The sequence below is a fragment of the Nuphar pumila genome, chromosome 2 (assembly GCF_984573655.1).
Source record: "Nuphar pumila chromosome 2, dmNupPumi1.hap1.1, whole genome shotgun sequence".
Lineage (NCBI taxonomy): Eukaryota > Viridiplantae > Streptophyta > Magnoliopsida > Nymphaeales > Nymphaeaceae > Nuphar > Nuphar pumila.
This window is the reverse complement of record NC_143250.1, coordinates 140,690,327-140,714,792: the sequence shown is the minus strand read 5'-3', so window position 1 is coordinate 140,714,792 and position 24,466 is coordinate 140,690,327. Positions and strand designations below refer to the sequence as shown.

At 34.7% G+C, this 24,466-nt stretch overlaps 1 protein-coding gene across 2 annotated transcripts in view; it reads right to left on the bottom strand.

Moving 5' to 3' along the window:
* The window catches only part of LOC149847345 (P-loop containing nucleoside triphosphate hydrolases superfamily protein), an 83,779-nt gene that overhangs the window by 1,458 nt on the left and 57,855 nt on the right, over window positions 1–24,466 (bottom strand). For both annotated transcript variants that reach the window (XM_089996950.1, XM_089996951.1), the window contains exons 17-24: window positions 16,761–17,000; window positions 5,692–5,832; window positions 5,463–5,588; window positions 4,383–4,433; window positions 4,227–4,274; window positions 3,775–4,044; window positions 2,878–3,624; window positions 2,419–2,508 (exon numbers count right to left, since the gene is read on the bottom strand). In XM_089996950.1, the coding sequence (XP_089853076.1) occupies window positions 2,419–2,508; window positions 2,878–3,624; window positions 3,775–4,044; window positions 4,227–4,274; window positions 4,383–4,433; window positions 5,463–5,588; window positions 5,692–5,832; window positions 16,761–17,000 (1,713 nt within the window). The remainder of the gene's footprint in view (window positions 1–2,418; window positions 2,509–2,877; window positions 3,625–3,774; window positions 4,045–4,226; window positions 4,275–4,382; window positions 4,434–5,462; window positions 5,589–5,691; window positions 5,833–16,760; window positions 17,001–24,466) is intronic.

Below are 24,466 nucleotides of genomic sequence, written 5' to 3'. Positions count from 1 at the left end.
GGCGGGTGCGACACTTGGACACAACTTCCTTTGTGTTAGGTGAAGTCAACCACACTGAGGTCAATTTCTATCCAAAAGTAGATTCAGTTAAGCTTAATCAAGTCCATTTTTATCTATATTATATATATAAATACATAATTGCACACAAATACACGTAGTGTTAACTTAAAACTGTTAAAAATTATATATATATATAGATATATATATATACTCCCCGCACCCCCGCACCCAAGTTTTTTTAAAGTGCCGCATCGTCGCATCCGCACCCGCACCTATGTGACATAGGTATGTCCTGTCCAAAACAAAAATATTTGTGCTTTATTTTGTTTTATCAAACATTTTCATTAACATGCAATTTAGAAAACATAGAACATGCATCATAATAGTTATCCAAAGCAGTTTATGTCTGTTCATCTGTTATCCTGAAGAAACCTATCCCACATAAGTTTGAAAAATAAAATACAATGACGGGAAACAGCCATATAAAATACATAATGGTCAATGAAGAGGTTCACTATGGAACCATTATCATTCAACAAAGAAGAAAGAAGTATTTTTACCATATCCATAACTATGGACATGAGACGAGATATAACATGGATTGAGTTCCGATAGTACGCAATAAGGTTCAAAAAAATTGTTTGTGACCAGTGTGAGTAAATGCAGGTTGAACATTGGAATTTATTGATTTAGAGACAACTATCATGTATCCCATAAAATACTTTGGAGAGCTGGTTCACCTGACTTTTGGATTTGTCATTTTTTTCTAAATTCTTGGGTGATTCTTGAGTCATGGAATTTTCAAACTTCTCTTCAAGCCTATGGTGGAATCAGCAAGCAAATTTAATGTGCTCCAACCATTTTTTTTAAGACAAAAAAAATTTACTAGATAAAGAAGCAGAACAGGTAAAAGCTACAAATTGGCAGACAAGCTATCTGCCATAAGAAGGTTAAAAGAAATGAGTTCCCAGGTGTCGGCATTCGGCCAGGGAAAACTGTAGGTAGTGCTCGCTTTCCAAGATTGCATCTTGTTGGAGAATATGTTCACCGCATTCCAATGAGCCTCTTTGGTTATACAATTGACTAAAGGAAAGCAAGATGACTCAACAACAGGAAGCCAACTTTGCAACCAACAATCTTTTGGTATTTGCAATGGTGGTCTAGTCTGAATTGAAGAGAATTAAATTACACTCTGATTCATTGATTGAAAGACCAGCAATCATAGCGAAGTACATGAAAATCAGAGAGATTCTGTACATTTGCACTAAAGAAGCATCTCTAAAGATCAATATATCATCTACAAACTAAATGAACGACACATCTACACCGTGCAGTGTCAAGGGAACAATAAAACCCAGGTTAGCTGCTTTCCTGGAAAGAGTCGTGAGTCCTTTGGCCACAAACATTGAAGAGAAGAGTACATGGGTTATGAATGTAGTTGATAGAGGGTCTTTGCAGCCAGACACCTTGAAATAGAGAGATTATCATGCATGACAAGTAAGCTAAAAGTTTATATGGTTTAACTATAACTTTTAAAATATTTCCAGTACAATAAGAAGCAAGCAAAAGGTCGTGAATTTCATCTCCTTTACTGAACGTATTAAAACCCACTCACATAACGTGCCACTCATCAGTTACTTTACCTTCTTGACAAAATTTTACAGTAACGCATATAGGGATCAAGTACTGGATTTATTACTGCAATCAACTTTCTCTATTAGATTCACATTTACAATACCCTGCAAGCATCTATTTTTCGAGTTAACTAATAATGCCAATACAAAAGTTGAACGAACCATTGATGGTAGGATGGAAGAAAATGAAGTGTGAGATATGGAAATCAGGAGAAGCAAGTGTGGACTTCCGGAAGGAAAATGCAAGAACTTCTAAATGATCTATTCATAAGGATGCATGCAAGAAGCAATTGAGAAGTTCCACATCAGCAATTCATCACTATTGAAGAGTAGGAATTTCACAAATACACAACATAATTGAATTCAAAACCGTAAGACAATCCTGGATGACAAAGACAACACACATGCAACTATGCATCTGCATGAATATTTTGACATGTTAGCCAACGAGGAGCAAACCAATCACACAACAAATTGGGGAAACCAAGCAGGGAAAAAGAATAAAAAACACGTCAGAAGGTTCCACATCCCCTTAAGATTTCGAAGGAGAAAAAAGAAATAAAATATCAAAAGAACCTGAAGAAGAAAAATTAGTGCAAAAGCCCCACCCAGGGTTTTCCCTCGTTTCGGCGAGGGTTCCTCGTCATAAAAAAATTCTGTGCAAAAGATATCAATACAGGAGAACTGCTTGCTTGGAAAAGCACACAATGTAATATGATTTTGTTAGTTCAACAAGAAAAGGGAAAATAAAGAAAACAGAAAGCCAAAGGCAACATGTTAGCACCTTTGCATGGCAGATTTTTGTTATTGCTTCAATATGCAGGCTCTGCAATTCTTCAAGTGTAGCGACATCAAGACCAGCAAGGTCTTCACCCTGGCATGACAATGAAGATGAATTAAGCAAACATAGGCACCATCAGAGAAAATGCATTAACCTGCATCTTCACAGGTCATCTTCACATATGGTAACTGAGAAACTTCTTGTACATAAACATCACTAAGGGTGTGTTTGCATCACACAGAAAGTTTATGGCTTCCACTGAATCACACAGAAAATGAGGTGTTTCTGTGTGGCTCATCAATGAGAGATGCACAGGGTTTGTTTTCTGAGAAGAAAACCCAAAATCAATGCTCTGCCCCCCCCCCCCCCAAGTCCCTGTGACATAGCACAGAATTATAACAATTCAACTCTAGATTCTGCATGCAAGTGGAAGAAACAGCATAATCAAATAGTATTATGTACCTTTAACATAGAAACAAAGGATTCTAGCTCTTTGCACTTTTTCCTCTCAGCATCATAACATTCACGCAGTTCTTTCAACAACTGCTCACCATTGTACATATTAGTTTTTCCTTCCTTAGACTTTTTACTTTCTGTGCCATTAGATGATGGCACATAGTCTTTGCAACTTCTTTGTGACATGTTTCCTGAATTCAACCCATCAAATACTGATTCTTCTGGGACAATGCCAGCCTGCCTCATTTTTGCAAAGAGCACCCACATGTTTGCAAGCTCATTTTCCAAGTCTTTTTCTCGATGCTTTGCTTCCTCAATTCTTTTTTGCAGTTCTCCTTCTCTTTGTCCTTTTTGAGACAAGGCAGACTCCAAGGAAGCCTCTCTTTGGCACCTAACAGCGAGTTCATTTTTCAATTCTTCGACCAATACATTATTTGACTCCCTTATACATTCACCAAATTGTCCACCATTACTTAGCTCATGATTCCCATCATTGAATGCCTTCCCCTGACAGCAACTGTTTCTGCAGAGTGACTGTTCCTTAGCTGCTGCTAGGTCACTGTTCAACCTTGCATTCTGATAAGAAAGTTTTGTGACTTCTTCAGCCAAATTCCTAAGCTCAACTGCTGCTGCTGATGCCAAGTCCTTGGCATAGGATGCTTCCTCTCCAAGCTTCTGGCAATGAATTTCAAGCCCATCTTGTTCTTCAAGTAATCTGATTTTCTCTTGCTTAAGTTTCTCAGTCTCCTCAGCCTGAAGAAAGAGATTCATGAACAAATCAAAAACAGAAAAGAAGGGGGAAAACAGCGTAAATTGCAGATAGAGATTACATAATGAAACAACTATAATCGATGAACATTTTCAAAAAGATTGAACAAAGAGACACAGAGGACAGTGAATAACCAGCAAAAGATTTTTCTCTTGCAATGGGTGATTATTCTCACACACTGCACAGGTATCCTGTGAGGATATGGCAGATAAGTTCATAACACTTGTTGGTGTATTCACATCAGTGCCACCTTCATCAAATGAATGACCAAGGTCAATCCATCTAGCCACTTCCTTAGATCCATTTGTGATTTCTTTTTGTTGAGTTGAGCTCTTATCCAACAAAGAGCTTATCTGTTGCCTCAGAAGTATAATAGTCGCCTGCATTTCTGTGTTTTCAGATAACTGACATGATTTAGGAAAACATAACGTTAGTATACAAATTTTCTGGTCATCATTAAAAAACATTTTTATTTATTGAAGACAACAAAACATGCAAAAGTGCAGTACCAGAAGAATATAAGTTGAAAGTTTCATAGGGGAGCAAGAGTATGAAATGAAGTTCATGTGAAGCATAGAAAATTTACCTTCAACTGAAGTTGTTCTTGGAGAATCCTATTGTCTGCAGACTTGATCTTAATAGTTCATATCACATGGTAAAAACGGACACAACATAACATCAGGACACCATGAACTCATGATTGAACCACAGACAAATAATAACATGAATATAAGAGAGGTACCTCAAGTTCAAAAGTTTTTTCATTTAACTGAGTTGTCAGCTTTGAAAGAGCCTGAAAAAATAAAGTTTTAATTCATGAGACAGGAACTAGCCACATAGAATGTGTAATTCAACACTCAAAAACACAGAAAATATAGCAACAAGCTACAGGAAGACCTAAATGTGGCCATCAAAATTAGCCTTGGCAATATCTCAGCAAGGACATTTCTTGTGATCTATGTCACATGGGTGCGGGTGCAACACGGATGCGGCGCAATTTTAAAAATTTTGGACACGGGGACTCGGCTATATATATATATATATCCTGTGTGCATATATGTAGATATTGTCCTCTAAAGTTTGGGACCAGCATGAGTGTTTTTTCTTCTGAGGCTTATGTTTGAGACTCATGCTATATATATATATATATTTTTAAAAATACATAAAAAGATCATTTTTTTTTGGCATAAAAATGGACATTTTTGGACTCAGTCAACGTTATACGAGTCCAAAACAAGGACGGACTCAGACTCGGACTCGACTCGTTGATCGAGTCCGACTCGGCGTTGACAGAGTCTGGGCCGTGTCCGAAGCCACACCCGTGTCGACTCGGGTGCAGAGCCTCCCTAGCCGAGTCTGTGTGACATAGCCTGTGATATTATATGTTTCTGGCTTGGGAAAATCTCAGCATTTTAAAAACAAGATAAAAATAATATAAAAAACTAGATTTTAGCTAATCGTTCACAATATTATAAAGTTCATAAAAAATATCAAATAATACAGAAGAAATATAGGGAATAATAAAAGGAATCATACTTAAATTGCATTAAAAATAACAAACAAAAAAAATATCATTGTAACATTGTCATCTTGCATGATATTGAGTTTTTCAAAATGATAATTTTTTATTATAACATCATAGTTTGCCTTTCTGAATTTTTTCAGTGTTGCAATACTTTCAAATTTCACCTTTATAACTGTGACTATGACTTGAACTATACAACAAGAGAACAAGTCTTACCACCATCAATAAAGAAACACAAATGTAACACCATTACCCCATAAAAATGGGGCAAAAAGTATCCCACGTAAATCAAGTTACCTGAGAAATATCAACTGTACTAACAGATCGAGGAGTCACTTCAATTGCACCTAGCATTCGCTGCTCGAGAACATGCATTTGTAGTTTCTTTTCATTGATTTCATCTTTCAGTTTCTGCATTTGTCCCTACAAGAATGAACATGGACATCTCATAAAATCCATTCAAAAGAGAAAAACAAAAAACAAAAACCAACACATGCAGGTTTCTCCACATGGCTTTTTTACATGCCTGAAGTTGAGAATCATCAGGCTTTTCAGCTACTTGCTCCGCTAATCGTTTCAAAGAACTTGTACAGAAGGCAACTTCTCCAGCCAACATTTTAACTTGCTCGCGAAGTAGATCCATCTGATCTGTAATAGTAGTACCAGTCTGCAGACAAAAAGGTAATAAATCATCCGCCTGACCAATTTCAAACTCTATCCATGATAAATACCCGTGCAGGCATGCTTCTTCTATCCATGCATGTGGGCAGGCACATTGCATGCATATGATAAATACAGATGCAGAGATATTTGAAAATGCATTACATACATATGCACCTTATGCATGTATATGTGTGAAAAGTATGCTGGATGCTTCCATGGATGCATGTTGGCACATTGCATGCATCCGACAAATACACATGCAAGATAATTGTCATATATATTGCTGTTGGCATATTTCATGAATCCGATAAATACACATGCAAAGATATTTGTCATATATATTGCAAGAATATCATAAATGTGCACGCAAAGAGAGAGGTGATTGAAAGAAAGAGAGTTATCAAAGTCAACAATTCAAGTTTGGAAACCGGTCCCTCTCACCTCTCATTTAATTTCTAGAAAAGTGCAATAAAGGAAAGAGGAAAAAATATAGTTGGATGGAAAAAGATCCAACAGTTCAAATGAGGGAGTAGGTGCACCATGAGCACCCTATCATTACTAAATGATTAAAGGTCACGGTCAACTTATTGGAAGATGATTTGGCCTTGCAAATCCTTTATTAGTGCAATCATTATTTTGGTTCAAAACAAAATATTTATTGAACATTGCAGAATCAAATGCACTAGTATGTCACACGTTTGATGTAATTCAGCTGTATACCGGCACTCAATGCCTAGAAGAACCAAAATTATTTGCTGAGGACTTGAAGACACATAGCATAGCAAAAGAATACAACCACCATCCTGCTCAATGTGAACCAGGTCTAATCCAACGCCATGATAGCAATAAATGTTGGGAAGACATTGGCATAGTTTTTCTCCAGTGAATTTTTTAGAAACAAGTGGGGTTCCAGAAAATCTATAGAATTACAAATGAATACCTGAAAACTAAAAAATTGTGAAATTACCAAGAAAATATTGTGATAATGTAATATCGTGTATTTTCACACTTAGTTAAATTTGAGATTTTCGAAAATTTCGCTAAGTATAGAAGAAAAATCGTTTGATTCTCGATATTAGACTGATGCTTTTGAGTTTGGGCTTGGCCCAGGTCTCATCAACTAGGTCTAAATGAGCCACTTAAAACGTGAGAAAAGTTTAATTTTTGACTTTTCAATTCAAGTGAAATTCGAGTTATTTTCGAGCGAATTTCGGAAGCGAAACTCAAGTTATATATCGTTGGATGCGTCTCAAAATTCTGAGCGCAATGATATTTTATTTTCCTCGATTCGAGCTACGGTTGGCCCGAAAATCACATTTTTTCAAAAATTGAGCAGTATGTCGATTCATATCCGAATTTGGATCGGACCGAATCTTATGAATTTGATCCAAATTAATATGGATCTGGACTCTACGTAAAACCCATACTAATCTAGTATTGATCCAGCTCAAGACCATTTGGATTTTTGAAATGGATTTGGATCTTGGATCCGGATTCAAATCCAAATCCATGCCCAATGATTTTTTCAGCTTTAAATTCATCAAACACCTTTAAATCAGAGTTTATTAATATTAAAAAGCCTCCTAAGTTAATTTGGTAATTTTTGGAAGCTTTCAAAAATTTATTTAATATTTAACATTAAATAATGAATTAATTTAATGTAATTCCGAAAATTTATTTTGAGGGTTGTTTAGGACTCTTAATAGAGACCTTAAACATACCTAGAAACATCTAAGAAGGTTGGAGAAGCATGAAGTTTCAAATAAAATAAAACTTTAAAAAAGTTAAACTTAAGAGTTCCGAAATTTTCGGAAAACTCTAAGAGAGAAGAGAGTTCCAGTTGGGGCTGCACTCTCTTCTCCAGCCCATCTAGAGCTCTATAAATAGATAAAAAAAAGGGTAGAATAAGGAGAAATAGAAGAAAAAAGAGAGGAAGAGAGAGGAAGAGAGAGAAAGAGAGAAAAGGAGAGGAAGAGGAAGAAAAAGAAGGCTTCCTTCTTCAATCATCCATCATTTTCACCATCAAAACTATATTTATTTTCGATCTACGGTTAAGGTACGGGTTCTTTCTTCTGATTCAAATAAGGAAAAAGTGCCTAAATCTAACTGTATTAGGGGAAAAACTATTTTCCCATGCTCAAATTAGGGGAAAAACTATCTTCTGAAGCACAATCATCCATCATTTTCACCATCAAAACTATATTTATTTTTGAACGGAACCATGAATCTGCTTCATTTTCCCATGCTCAAATTAGGGGAAAAACTATACATATTCAGAGTATGGATGTATATTTTAGATTTAGGATTCTGGTTTTCGTATTGAATGTGTCATTTACTAGAGATTTATACCTATATGCACGGGATGTACGGTCAAATCTGGAGCCATAGTGATACTGGACACATCAGATCTGTCCTGTCACTTAAGCTGCCAGACCTGGACAGATTTGATGAATCTATTAATGCAGAAATATGTATGTGTATATGCCTATATACATATATTTAAAAAAAAAGGCTTTTCAATCAGCCAATATATATATATATATATATGCAGTTTTGTAACTATATTTTTTTTTGGTTAGTTTAGATCCTTTAAAAGAATTATGTTTTTGACTCAGTGGACTCATTTTTTTTTCTTTTACAAAGTTTGGGGTGAATTAAACAAAAAGAAATATATATGTGGGCCCAGCCGACTGTCGGCTGGGCAGTTATTGGACTGAGCAAGCCCAGCCGACTGTCAGCTAGGCAGTCACTTGCCTGTCAAAGCTCAGCTGACTGTCGGCTGGGTAGATTCAACAAAAAAAAAGGTTATTTCTGGCACATTTAAAACACAGGAAAATTTCTAGGCAGAATATTCAAAAAAATATAGGAATATGTGTATGTAAATCTGAAACAAAATGGGGCAGATTTACATTGCTATTAAGCCCAGTCGAGCACAGGTCGGCTGGGCAGAATAATGTTACTGTTCAGGCCCAGCCGACCTGCTGTTCGGTTGGGCAGATTCCGAGCCTGTCAAGCCCAGCCGAACGCTGGTCGGCTGGGCAAAGTTGAAACAAAAAAAATAATTACAGATATTGTAATAGTGAAATCACTTATCAGATGTCCTACCATATGAGATCATTTACTACTATAACAGATTAGTTGAAGATAGATAAGAATGTATTGGTGGAAAAGTTTAAGCTGCGGAATAATTTAGATTGGCCGCCTAGATAAATGCAGGAATATGTTCAAAGCAAGTTATCAATATTTAACCACATGTTTTCAACTCGTATGGATGTTGTTGAAACGTGAGAGCCATATGGTCTTGTCGTCTTCTAGCAATAGTTGTCCTTTACTTGAATATTTTCTTTAAATGCCAGTTTGATTCAGCTTAGGGCCTAAATTTTAATTATTCGATAACTGAATATGCTATTAAGATCTGACCGTATAAGGCCATTTCAAGGAATGGCAGCAGATGTGGTTTCCAACAAATAAATTACACTTTATCTGGATCTTGTAAACCCCTTTCACATCAGAAGGGCAGATTCAAAAATCTGTCAAAGCCCAGCCGACTACATCGGCTGGACAGTTGCATAAGCTGTCAAAGCCCAGCCAACTCATCGTAATGTTAAGTATTTTTAAATATGAGATTTTCGAAAATTTGGCTAAGTCTGGGAGAAAAATCGTTTGAACCTCGATTTTAGATTGATGTTTTTGAGTCTGAGTTTGACCCAGGTCTCATCAACTATGTCTAAATGAGCCAATTGAAACGTGAGAAAATGTTTTATTTTTTACCTTTAAATTGAAGCAAAATTTGAGCAAAATTCGGGTTATTTTCGGGCAAAATTTGGAATTTGATATTCGTGTAATATGTCGCTGGATGCGTCTCGGAATTCTGAGCGCAACAATATTTTACTTTTCTAAATTCGGGCTATGGTTGGCCCGAAAATCGCATTTTTTCAAAAATTGAGCAGTTTGTCAGATCAAATCTGGATTTGGATCGGATCGGATCTGAGGGATCTTATCCAAATTAATATAAATTTGGAGCCTATCCAAGACCCATATTAATCTGGGTTTGATCCAATTCAAAACCCATTTGGATTTCAAAGATGGATTTGGATCTTGGATCCAGATCCAAATTCATGTCCAACGATTTTTCCAACTTTATCTAAAACCTTTAAATTGGAGTTTAATTATGTAAAGAAGTCTCCCACATTATTTTGGTAATTTGGAAACTTCCAAAAATTTATTTGTAATTTAATATTAAATAAATAAATAATTTAATATAATTCTGAAATTATATTTTTATGTTTGTTTAGAACTCTTGCAAGAGCCCTTAACCATCTCTAGAAACATCTAGGAAGGTAGAGAGACTTAGAGTCCCTTTTTAAACCAGGTTTTGAAAAGGCAAACTTAGAGAGTTCTAAAAAAACGGGAAACAAAAGAGAGAAAGAGTCATAATAAAGGAAGGCTCATAATAAAGAAAGGCTCTCTCTCCAGCCCATTTTAGAAGGAGCTGGAGAAGGAAGGGCGACCTCCCTTATGGGGTCAATAAAAAGACCACAAAAAAGAGAGAGAAAAGAAAAGAGAAGGAAAAAAAGAGGAGAGATAAAGTGAGGAAAAAGGAAGAAGAAGAAAAGGAGTTTGGGCCATCTCCAACCATTTACCCACGTTTTTCAATATCTATCATCGTTTTCTTCATCTCGGATTCATGGTACGGGTCTTTCTCTTGTTTCGAATGAGAAAAAGAGCATGAATTTGTATTCCATGTAATATTTTCTATGAAATCCATGAGGAAGAGTAAACTTAATTATTTACTCTAAGATCCATGACTAAGATTTATGTATTTTCTTCTTTCTCAAAATTTATTTTGGGGATATATATATATATATATAAAGTGTTGTTTCAAATGGCCGACACCTGGATGGCTAAACTGCAAATCGAAAGTCACCTTGAGATTGAAAAACTATATGATGACTTAAAAACATCATATAAGAAAATGAAAAGGCATAACATAAACGGGGCATCATCACTTTTCACACTGTAGTCGGAGAATTTATTAAAGTCGAGTATCTATAAAGAACCATTATAAAGCTTGGTAGGCAACATATTAGTTTCTAGATGATGGAGACGGCTACAGAGATTTGCACAGATGTACCACATTGACCAGAGGTCTGTGTATCTTGTAATAATGGGTCCAGTTCATTTTTAGACTCAAATAACCAGGCTCATGAATTATTTAGGCTTTCATATCCAAGACTCAGATGACCAACATGCTCAAACGACTCAAACCCAAGCCAACATAATCTAAATTCATATACCCATTTAGTTCCTCCAGCTTGAGCCAATTCTGATTCCCTAGATGTGTCATCCATTTCAGGCATTGAAAACTTTTGGCTGCAACAAAGAGCTCCAAAATGTATTACCATCAAAAGTTTGACTATTACAGATAAATGTACTGACGTGTTGTGTCAATTTCTCTAGGCTATTGGTGAGTTGTGAACTTAAACTTCCAAGGCATCAAATACCCTTACTTTCAGGACAAAATTATCCCAAGCTTCAACCAAGATAAATAAATATCACAGTGCAGAGACTTAGTTTATGCACGTTTTGGACTAAACTCACCCTTATCCCAAACCTGTGAGTAATGAAGAAATATATATATATATATATATATATATATATATATATATATATATATATATATATATATATATATATATATAATCGAACTAACAATTGAGTCATAACCAACAATACCGCAAAAAGGAATCTCAAGCACGTCTTTGCAAGGCAAAGTACTACAATGATAAATATATATAACATCGGTCGTTACATATGATCTTATGAACAAGACTTCAATTAATATAAAAAGAGAGCTACACTGTTTGGGTCGGGCATGCAGCGTACCAATAGATGGTCATAGCCCACATATAAAATTTATTTTTGCATGTTCAGCTTATTCCTTTAGATCCACAAGAAACTTCGATTTCAAAAAAAAAGAAGACGACTTTGAGTCATGTGCAGCCAGCCCCAATAGTCTGACTCGGCTGGGCTGGGGCCTGACCCAGCTGACCGAGTCGGTGGGCCAAGTATAGACAGTGTATTAGACCCAGCCGACTGGGTCGGCTAAGTCATCTGATCAAATATATATATATATATATATATATATATATATATATATATATATATATATATATAGTTGGTTATTGAACTATGAGTTTAATGTTTGCTGTTCTACCTGCTGAAATGTACTGATTTTTCCTATACTGTTCATGCATTGGATTCCAATTACATGACCAGGATTGTGCCTAACCGATATTCAGATTTATATATGACTAAAGTTTTGATTCACCCATATTGGGTATGCCTAGTTGAACATGAATAGAAATTCAGCTTGATGCACAAATTTTCAGATTTTTACTTATGACAATGGTTCTAGTTTTATGCATGCAAAAGAATGATATTTTCTTGCATTCTTATGCGTGTCAAGGGATGCACGTTTGTAATAGTAGTGTGCAGTTGTTTTCTATGCATGTGCATACATAAAATTGACAAGTGCTTGCATATAGTTAATGACATGAATGTTCACATGTTTAGTTGAATTGATTCATGAATAAAAACATGCATTGATTCTCATGTATACTTGAATTGGTTTATAGATGAAAATATGCATTGGGCATGATCATGTGAACACATGCATTCGAAAAGTGAATGCATGCATTTGAATATTGTTGTTTCATGCACATCTCTGAATTCTATTGTTGCCACGGGTGGTAGGCCGTGAAGAGTTGCGCATGCTGATTTGCGAGCTTATGTTTGCATGTTGATTTGCAAATTTATGGAATTGATATTAACAACAAGATAAGAAAGAGAACAGTGTAATTAAGGTTCCCTTTATGTTCCTTCTGTGAAAAGGTAATCTTAGGCTTAGTGGTTTGAGGACCGTGAGGATACTAAAACTCTGTGCGCGTTGTTGTCCCTGAACCCGATATTGAGGTTCTTTTCATGACCACGGTTTTAGGGAGAGTCCGCTACTTTGCCTGAGGATAGTGTGTAGACACAAGTGTTGTTTTGGTATACGAAGAAAGCGGCACTTGTAGATGAGTGATCTCTGATATCTCCGACATTAGATGCTGATTTCTAATGTTCTGATGGATGGTGTTGATTCCTGATATCGGTCGACGTCTAAGTTTGAAATTCAGTAATAAAATACAAATTGTGTGCTAAGCAACCCTAGGAACCTAACTTGACCTCGGGGATTTTACCCGTTTGGTGTATCCGCGGACAACAGTAATTAAAAAGAGAAACTTAAATTGTGTGCATTTAATAGAAACATACATATGGAAAAGAAAACTTGACTAAAGATAATAATGTGTCCATACATGTGCATTGAAATCATGCATATTTACTTGTTTCCTTAATTGTGATATATGTTGGTGAATGCATGATATTGTTCTTTAATGCATGCTAAATGTCTAAATTGCTTAACTTGTGGTCCCTGTAGATTATTAAATTGTCTCTCATGCTTAACAATTGTTCTCTATTGCATAAATAATTAATTGAATTACGAATTTGTCATAATTGCATCACTCTAAATTATTGCATGAATTTTATATATGTTCTTTATGCTTATTTGTTTCATCAGAGGGATTCATACGCAGAATTCTTTGGATTCTGATACCTTATTTTTTGTGTTTTTTGCAGCCTCAGATGCCTAGTATGAAGGACTTGCTTTTAAGAAGAGTCACGAGAGGACTACACGACTGCAGGACAGATTATTGAGACAGCGTGACTCCTTTTTGCTTTCTTTACTTTTATTTACTTATGTCGCAGACTCTTTACATTTAAATAAATAAAGTTTGGTTTGATTTTGGTTTGGTATGAAAGATGAGTATAAGATCCCTTGTGGTAGTGGTTGTGTTTAACTGTAAAGGCCTCGGTCTCTGAGTTTGTTTTCGCACTTGTTTAAAAAAAAATCCGCATTTTTTAAGGAGTATGAGTTGGGGTCGTTACACTCATAAGCAGAATCAAATATAAAAAAAACTAGTGTAGTCTGAACGGATTTCAATAAAAAGAAATATATATATATATATATATATATATATATATATATATATATATATATATATATATAATGAACATGTGATTTGTATGTCTGTACATGTTTAAATTTTGTATGTTTATAACTGGGCACCGTCCATTGAAGATACATCCCCAACTGACATATAGTTCGGCCGGGCAATGACTTTCGGTGTAGCGTATGCTGTTAGAACGCCCAACTTTGGACTGCTTAAAAAAAAAAACTGGACTCGGTGTGACCCAATTCGAGCTGAGTTTGAAAAAGACTTGTATGGAAAAGAAAAAGTTTTAAAGCATGAAACGGTTGTATGGATTATGTCCAAACTTCCTGTGTGATTTGTTCATGCCTCAGATCCCATTGCATGCTCAGTTTATGCATAAACGTGGTCCGGATTGTACTTGTTAATGTTCAACTTGTGCTCATCCTATGTGCTTATTTGAATCTGGAATAAAAATTCAGTTTTGGTATGTTAATTTTCAGATTTGTCCATTGTAATAGATTTGGCTTTATACATGCAAAAGAAAAAAATTTCTTACATGCTTGCACTTAGTATATCATGTTTAATCAAAGTATTATTGCATAGTTGCCTTCATGTGCAAGTGCATGCGTGAATTGATGTGTTCTTGCATGTAAATAATGGCATAAGTGTGTGCATGTTAAATTGAAATGATTCATAAATGAAAGCATGCATTTGACATGGATATGTGAGTTGAATGAAAGCATGCATTTAACGTGAATGTGTGAACTCATGCACATGCATATGAATATTGTTGCACATTTCTATATTGTTTTGGGATGAAGGCATTGTTGTTGTTGTTGTATGCACATCTCTATATTGGCATACATGGTTGTTCATTGAAAAGCATGTGAAATGAATGCATAGTGGCATGTTATTCATGATTTTTGCATAAGAATGCATTGATGATCAAAATTGATCATCATGAGCTGTATGAGCCTTGAGCATGTATTGCTCTTTTTTTGAGATATTTTGCATTACAAAATATCAAATGTGATATTATTGTTCTAATTGCATTATTCTATGTTGCCACAGGCGGTAGTCCCACCAAAAATTTTGCATGTTGATTTGCGAGCTTGTGTTATTAATTCTGCATGTTGAATTGCAAATTAAAGAAGATGAATTAATAACAAGATAAAAGAAATTAAAAGAACAGTGTAATCTACGTTTTCTTGATGTCCTTTCTATAGTGTGAGAATCTTGGATATTACGGTTCTGGGGAACCGTGAGGATACTAAAACTCTGTGTGCGTTGTTGTTGCCTCTGACCCTGAAATTGAGGTTCTTCTGACCACGGTTTTAGAGAGAATCTGTCATTTTGCCTAGGGGTGGTGTCAACACAACTGTTATTTTGGTATACCAAGAAAGCGACACTTATGGATGTTGATGTCTCTGGTTTCTCAACATTAGATGTTGATTTCTAATGTTTCGATGGATAGTGTTGTTTCCTGATATCGATCGAGGGCTAAGTTTGGAACCCAATAATAAAATACAACTTGTATACTAAGTTATCTTGAAAACCCTACTTGACCTTTGGAATTCTTACACGTTTGGAGTATCTGCGGGAAACGGTAATTAACAAGAGAAACTTAAATTGTTTGCATTTAATAAGGACATGCATATGAAAAAAAAATTATGATAAAAGATAATAATAATTTATTCATGCATTGCACTGAAATCATGTATATTTCTGTTATACATTACATCATGCATATTTAGTTGTTTCCTTAATTGTGATATATTGGGGAATGCATGATGTTGTTCCCTAATGCATGTTAAATATTTGTATTGCTTGATTTGTAATTTCTATTATTTATTAAATGTTCTCTCGTGCTTAATAATTGTTCCCTATTGCATGAATAGTTAATTGAGTTATGAATTTGTCATAATTATATCTTTCTAAAATATTGCATGAATCTTATTTATGTCTTTTTACTTATTTGTTTCATTAAGAGGATTCGTACGCAGAATTCTTTGGATTCTGACACCCTACTTTTTGTGTTTTTCGCAGCCTCAGATGCCTAGTTGAGCGACTTGCTTTTCAAATGAGCTACGAGGGGACTATACGATTGTCTAGCGGATTCTTTTCGACAACGTGACTCTTCTTTTTGCTTTATTTATATTTTATTTGCTTATGTATCAGACTCTATGCATTTTAATAAATAAAGTTTGGTTTGGTTTGGTTTGGTTTGGTTTGGTATAAAAGATAAGTATAAGATCTCTTATGGTGGTGGTTGTGTTTAACTTTAAGGGCCCCGGGTTTCTGGGAATGTTTACGCACTTGAAAAAAAAAATTGCCGCTTTTTCATGGATACGAGTTGGGGTCGTTACAGATAATATCAAGATATTATCACAATTTTGTTCCAATATTATGTATTTTTGAGTTTTTAGTTTCTGATAACATTTTTTCAGTTCTTCTCAAAAAGGCCGTAAATGTGAGCAAGCATGGAGTTATGGTGCTAGATCTTTTTTTTTTCTGTTTTGCAATTATTAAGAAAAGCTCTTAAAACTATGGAACATGAACCTTTTGAACAAAACTCTTAACACTCCTAAGGTACCATGAATAATCACTAGTGGGAACTATGCTGTAATGCAAGTCGAGTAGGACTTCAAGAATTACAGAGAAAAAAATCAAGTATGCAAGAAGTTCTAACCCAAATAAATTAAATCAACCTCTTATATAACTGCACAGTTCACATAATAAACAAACAGTACAAGACCTAAACAGTAAACTTGATATTTCACATGCAAATCAATGCAGAAGTAGCCCATACAAGGCAATTATTTATGCACCCAGAAAAACACTAACAGGTGACACATTTCTCAAATTATTAGAAGTGAAACTGTTGCAAGCTTACAGGAGGAAGACTGCGTCCTCTAATTGTAGCAGAAAACAAGTCCCCTGCATGTGTTCTCTCTTGAAAGGAATTGACAATTGAAGAACCATCATCACCCATTCGACTCATGGACTTTCTCTGTCCATCCTTCATATCCAGAACTAAATCCTTCTGTTGAGATGATCGTGAAGATGCAGGAGAACCACTTGCTGAACTTTCACAATCAGTATTAGATGATACCCCACTAAAATTTTCAGGACGCTGAAAAAAAAACATTAATATGTCAAGTGACTAAATTTGAGTAACAAAAACAAGCAAATAAAAGACATTTAAGCAAATGAAGCAAAAGAAAATTAGACACACTGGAAATCCGCTGTTCAGAAGAGTAACAAGGAACCAACTGAAACATGAATATGAACCTAGTGGTCCACACTAGTTCATTAGTAATTTAAAGAACAAAACCAATGGAATTTTGGAAAGGTCAGCAGAACAAACAAGAAAAATATGAAATAAATACTAGTTGCCACAACATATCAAAACTAGAAAATTTGCAAGACAAAATGCATGTCAGGTCAGCAAAGCAACAGGAGAGCTTACCAAGGAATTTAAAAAAGCAGACACATGATTAACATATACAAGAAAGCAAAATGAAGTAATTGCAATTAAAAAGAATAAGAAATATAAACCACTGTTTTATCAGCAAAGTATAGAAGCAAAATTCGAAACAAATTGCAAAAGCTTCACAATGTGGATATGGTGATGCATTTTATAAATCCTAGTTAAATAAGAATTTAAAACAAATAGTAGAGAGCTTCAGTAACTTGGCTAACTGGACATAAAGGTCCATACTTAAAATGGGACATGAATTGGCAGCACCATTCATAATTAGAAAAAGAGAAAATAACAGTGGTATGCCAATATCAAGCAAATGAGCAAAAGACTAGAAATACAAAATAACGGAAGATTAGCAAAAAGAACACTGGAAGTAAAAGCCAAAAGAAGGGGTACCATGTATCTTGGTTTGTAAAATGCATTTGAAAACACAAAAACTTAAAGATTAAGAAGAATATAATGGTATTTAAAAACTCTGGTAATTTAAGAACTAGAATCATACCCAGCAACATGCAATCATGAAGTTATCTGTAAGTCAAAAGAAAATTAAAAGACAGACCAGAACAAAAGCAAGAACTAGGAAATGACGATACTGCATGGATTTAAATGCACAGCAGTTCAAATCGCAGCGGATAAGAAACAGGAAAACCAGAACTGGAACTCTAAAACCAGTACACAAGCTTCTCACTTTGATTCATCTAGTTAACAGCAAAAAGTTTCAGCTACTAAGGACCCAGCATGTGTTAGAAACACAAGAACTAATGCACAAAGCAGCTATAGTTTCTAAAACTATTTTTTGTAAAATTTACTCGATTTGCTTCATAATAAGCATTTGCATTTGGAAATGTGAATGATCCCCATCCGGATCAGAAGCATTATGATACAGGTTCAATGAAATCTTATAACCAGATGTAACAGTTGTTAAAATATATATGCGTATATGTTGTCACATAGGTGTGGGTTCAGATGCGGATACAGGTGCAGATGCGGCGATGTGGCACTTTAAAAAAATTTGGATGCGGTGGTGCGGGGAGGGTATATATATATATATATATATATATATATATATATATATATATATATATATATATATATATATATAATAGTTTTAAGTTAACACTAATGAAATAAAAGCAATTATCATTATCATCAATTCATTATGAATAAATTCATACAATAAATCAAACTAACAATCTACAATTGTTATTCCTCATCAATAAAAATAGCACCTCACTGGTACGGAGGTGCGTGTATATATATATATATATATATATATATATATATATATATATATATATATATATATATTGTAATGAAATGAGGGATCACAAGTGATATCCCTAAACATGCAATAACAAGTCACTAATGGGCAAGATACATAAAGTCACAAGGCCACTAATGGGCAAAATACATATTCACAAGATGTCTAGGCACAATAGCACAAGAGAACATAAAAGAAATGTATTTTATTGATAATGCTTTAAAGAACCATACAAATAAGAGGGGACAAGGTCCCTTATTTATACAACAAAAGGGAGCTCAATAGAGCTGTTGGGAGGCCCAACGGTCACAAAAATGTGACCTTTGGGGAGATTAGGAACAGTCCTATAATATGGACAATTTAGTACATGGTCAAAAAGTCAAAAAAGTAAAGATAGAAAAAGTAAAAAATAAAAAGAGAAAAAAGTTTCTAATGGACTGCGCTAAGTACATATGATAAGAAAGACAAAAATACCCCTGAGGGTTATATATATAGCATACACTTTAACACCCCCCCACCCTCAAACTTACGGTGAGATCATTGAAAGTTTGTTAAGTTGAAAAATAAAATGAGTGGGAAGGGCTTTGGTGAAGAAATTTGCAAGTTGGTACTTCGATATGACATACAGTAACTTAATAGTTCCTTTTAAATGTTCATCACAAACATAGTGGTAGTGCATCTCAATGTGTTTGGTTCTTTCATTGAATATGTGATTGCTTGCTATGTAGATTGCACTTTTATTGTCACAACACATCTTCGAGGATTTCGAGATGGAAACACCCATGTCTTGAAGAAGAGATCTAAGTCAAACAAGCTTCATTGTTTTTGTTGTCATTGCACGATATTCTGCCTCAGTTAAAGATAATGAAACCTTCTATTGTTTCTTACAATTTCAACAGATCGACGAATCCCCTAAAAAATACAAAAACCAGTAGTTGCGATTCTATCATTTGGGTTACCACCCCAGTCAACATCAGTATAAGCAGTTACATTTAAAGATGATGAAGAGGATAAGAAAATCTCTTTTGAAATGGTGTTTTTAATGTATCGCACAATCCTCATAATTGTTGCCATGTGCACTGTGGTAGGGGCATGCTGAAACTGACTTGCTGCAAGAACGACATGAGCGATATCAGGTCGGACAATGTAGAGGTAAGTGAGAGATTCAATCAATTGACGATATGAAGTAGGATCTTCAAGCAATACACCATCTTAGAGTCTTAATTTTGCATTTATGACTTCTGGGGTCTCCACCTTCTTTTCATCTGAAACTCTTGACCTAGCACATATATCAACAACCAATTTCATTTGGGAGAGAATATATCCTCCGAGAAAGTAGGCAACCTCAATTCCTAAAAAGTATCACAAAAACTCCAAGTCAGACATATCAAAAGTTTTCTTTAAAATAAATTTAATTTCAACACCTTTGTCATTTCCTGTGATGATCATATCATCAACATATAGAAGAAGAATCACAATTGCAGTACATGTTTTCTTGACAAAGAGAACAATGTAAGTATAACAAAAGATAAATCCTAAATTAATCAAAATATTACTAAATTTATTATACCAAGCCTTAGGAGCTTGTTTAAGACCATACAAGGCCTTTTTAAGTTTTAAATTTTTTTCATTTAAATTAACCTCTAGGGGGTACCATGTAAACTTCCTCACAAAATTCTCCATTTAAAAATATATTTTTAATATCTAATTGGAAAATGGGTTATTTTTTAATCGAGGCAATACAATGATCTGTCACTAGTCATTCTTGCGACGAGAGCAAAGGTTTTCTCATAATCTATTCCATATTCTTAGACATACCCCTCGGTGACTAACCTTGCTTTATATCTGTTTAATGATCTGTCACTTTTGGTTTTGACTTTAAACACCCATCTACATCCTACAGGCTTCTTGCCTAAAGGAGGATCAACTATTTTCCATGTGGCTTTTCTAAGAGCATTAAGTTCTATTTCCATTGCTTCATTCCAATGAAGGTATTGTTTGGCATCATTATAATGAGATGGTTCATAATAAGAATAGAGAGTTATTACACATGCTCTAAAGCTTGGAGAAAATGAGTCATGATACAAATTTACTTGGAGCACTAGAGATTCGATTTGATCTCCTAAGTTAGGATTCTTCTAAGGGTATGTTTTGAGAGAACTTGTCAAGGGCACATGGATATTACCTTCCTCCCGTCTAGTATACACATGCACATCATTTGATACATTTTCATTCAAACTTTCATGTCGATGACTAACTTCATCAACAATCGGATGATCAATACTAGAGTCATTGTCAAAAGAATCAAACACCTCAAACTCAACATGTCTTGGCGATAGATCAAATAGAAATGAGTAATCAATTTCTTCTTTAGGTCCTCTACTATCAAACACATTTTCATTTTCAAGAAAGGTGACAATTTTTGAAACATAAAGCTTGTTATTTATTGAATCAAAACATTGATACCCTTTTTTATTTTCACCATAACCCAATAAAACGCATTCAATGGCTTTTGAAAATAGTTTATCATTTTTATGAGTAAGCGCATACCACTTACAACCAAAGATTCTTAGTCTTTTAAAATCAGAAGTCATTTTAAAAAGTTTTTCAAATGGAGAAACATTTTGTAACCAAGATGAAGGAGTTTTATTTATTAAGTTGAGGTTAAAACGGCTTTGGCCCAAAAAAAATTTGAATGTCTCTTGAAATTAAAAGAGTCCCAGTGGTTTCTATTATATGTCTATACTTTCTTTTTGCTAACTCATTTTGTTGTGGAGTTCTAGGACAAGATCTTTGAAGACAAATTTCATTTTGTTTCAAGTAACTTTGAAAATTATTTGACATGTACTCCTCTCCCGAATCTGATCTAAGAATAAATAAGTTGCTAATAAATTGTTTTTTAACCATTATATGAAATTCCTTAAATAAAGAGACTCCCCTTGAATCTAAACGCAGGATTCTTACTTTAGTTGCAAATTGAGTCTCAATATACACAAAATCTTTTGAAAATGTCAAACAATTCACTATGATATTTCATAAAATATATCCATGTATATCTGGTAAAGTCATCAATAAAAGTAATAAAATACATGAACCCTCCTTTGGACACAATAGGGGAGAACCCCATACATCAGAATGTACTATCTCAAAGGAACTTACAGACTCAATTTCCCTAGAGCTAAAGGAAAGATCATGACATTTAAACAACCTACAACTCTCGCAACACCTAACATCACTAGAGACATCATGCTTACAAGTATTTCCAAGAAGACCAGAAGATACCATAAATTAAAGCTTATAACTAGACACATGACCTAACCGACAATGCCATAATACAGAAGAGTCCAAAACTGCAGCACCAACTCTACATCCACCATCTTCATGACTTTGATCAAGCTGATCCAGAAAATAAAGATAATATTGCAATTATACTGAGTGATCTTACCAACAAAAAGTAAATTCATGGCAAGAGATGAAACAAGAAATACTTATGGAACATTAAGTTTTTCAGATGGATTGGATTTAAAAGTAACAGAACCAACTTTTAAAATAGTCAATAAGGAGCCATTTGCAGTGTGAAAGGCATTATAACATGATTTACTATTGATTAATATACTCATTTGCAGTCATATGACATGACGCTCCTAAGTCTATTAATCAACCTGGTGTCATGCTAGGAATACCTACACACGCACAACCATGTGTACCAGTAAAAGCAGATACACTAGAGGAGGTAGACAAAGAGAAAAGATGTTGGATTTGTTGTGCTAGCTGATCAAGTCTAAAAGCAACAGAGGCTTGAGCATCAGAAAAGGAGGTGGAGGTAGAAGCTGCAACAACTTGATTTTCTCCCTTTTCAATGCTCTTTTCTCCCCCAAAAATCCCTGAAATTGTCTCACTTACTCCCATCTTCATCCCCTTTAGTACAAGGCATGATTTCTTAATATGCCCCATTTCCTTAGTGGTACCGTACACTACTCATGTCATACATGAGAGATCCCATCTTCGCCCCACCATAGTTGTTGAATTGTCTGGCTGCCACCATAACTGAGTCACCAAAAAAATAGGACTGAAGTGATTTCATCTTAATTTTCTCAACAATAATTTCAGAAAGAGCCTGAGTGACCTGAGGAAGAAATGTCCTATGAATAATAGTACTTCCGACAATGTCAAATTCATAATGCAATCCCATAAGAAACTCAATTATTCCTGTCTCCCTAAATTGCATTTTTGTTTTCATACAAGCCTTGCAATTCCTTGCACTTCTCATACTTTCTTTGCTGTCAATCAAGGACAAAGAATCCCATATGAGTTGCATTTCAAAATGATACTCCTTAACTTTCTCCTCTGCCTTAGAGCTCTCAAATTTTGCATCAACTGATGTTGCCTTGCCCAGTTCTCCTGCATATACACTTGCTTGAGATAACCCAAAGAATCTTCAGCTTCTACAAACTTCAAGATATTCATAGCAATTCTTGGTTCTACAAAACCAAAAATCCATAACTTAACTTTGGCATTGTTCATCTTTCACTCCTTGACTACATTTTCATAATTAGGATCCCCAAGTTTAGGCTTCACTGCAGTCCCATCAAGGAAGCCTCCTAGCCCTTTGCCATCAACTATAGCTATCATAAAGTCGGACAAAAAAAAAGTTGGTTTCATCCAATTTTACTAGAGTCATCCCTCAGATTAAGTCCACCATCATGTGCTTGGAACCAATATAACAACCTCATTCCTCAAATACAATTAACATGTTGCATACAAGCAAGTCAAATCATACATTTTCTAACAAACAGCAGTTAAGCACTTATCCCTTTAGTTTAATTTTTCTTGACATACCTAATTTCCATTGTCCACAAATCATCGGACTCAAGTACCCCCATCGGTACTTATGTATTAGGTAAAAACCCAAATGGTTCACTTGGAATCATACCATATAATCTCAATGGTGTTATAACTGGTTTATGTCCGTATCAATTTTATGCACAACATACAAAATAAATTCAATGAAAACTTAATCTATCTTTAAACCAATTGTTGTTGATAAGTAAGTAATATATTGCAGCCCAATCAATGATGACAGTAACAGTAAATGTTGTCGAGCAAATTGCAGTCTAATCAAAGATACATAATCATGTGTTTATATTATTTTTTTTACCATGTAACATAATCACAGCTCCGAACCCTGTTTGATGAAATTATATACATGTTGAATCGTAATTAAAGATTGTCAAGTTGTCCTTACTAAAACTCATTCTACTTCAATTCATCAAATTGCACATTCTCAAACCAGAACTCAATTCAATATTAACTTTCAGAACACAGACTGATACAGTCTGTTTATATACAACAAGTCATTACCCGATTACACAGGGGCGCAGAATAATTCACTTGAGAATAGGCATCTGCCGATTCATCTGAACACCGATAATAACAACATTGTGCCACTCCATGTCATATATTTTGCGCAAAAGACCATGCTGTCATCTGTCTCTAAAGAGCCAAGTTTTCAGTCCTTAAATGAGATATTTAATTTGCTTGTCTGAGTTTGCATAGCAACAAGAAATCACATCTTAACGGTAATGAAATACAAAAAAATCAAAGTTAGATTAAGAAAAGGATAAGTTGCCACTAGTCCACTTTCTTGTTCAATAAAATTATTCACATATTGTACACCAAAATGTTTTTCATATAGAAATGGTACATGACTTGTGTACTCATCGATAAAAAATAAACAAACTATACGTTAAATAATAATCTTTATTAAAGTACTGGTTTATATAATGCAAATCATTAATTGGCTTGTCCATGACATGGAAAAAGATAACATCTCCTATGTGTTAAATCAAATTAA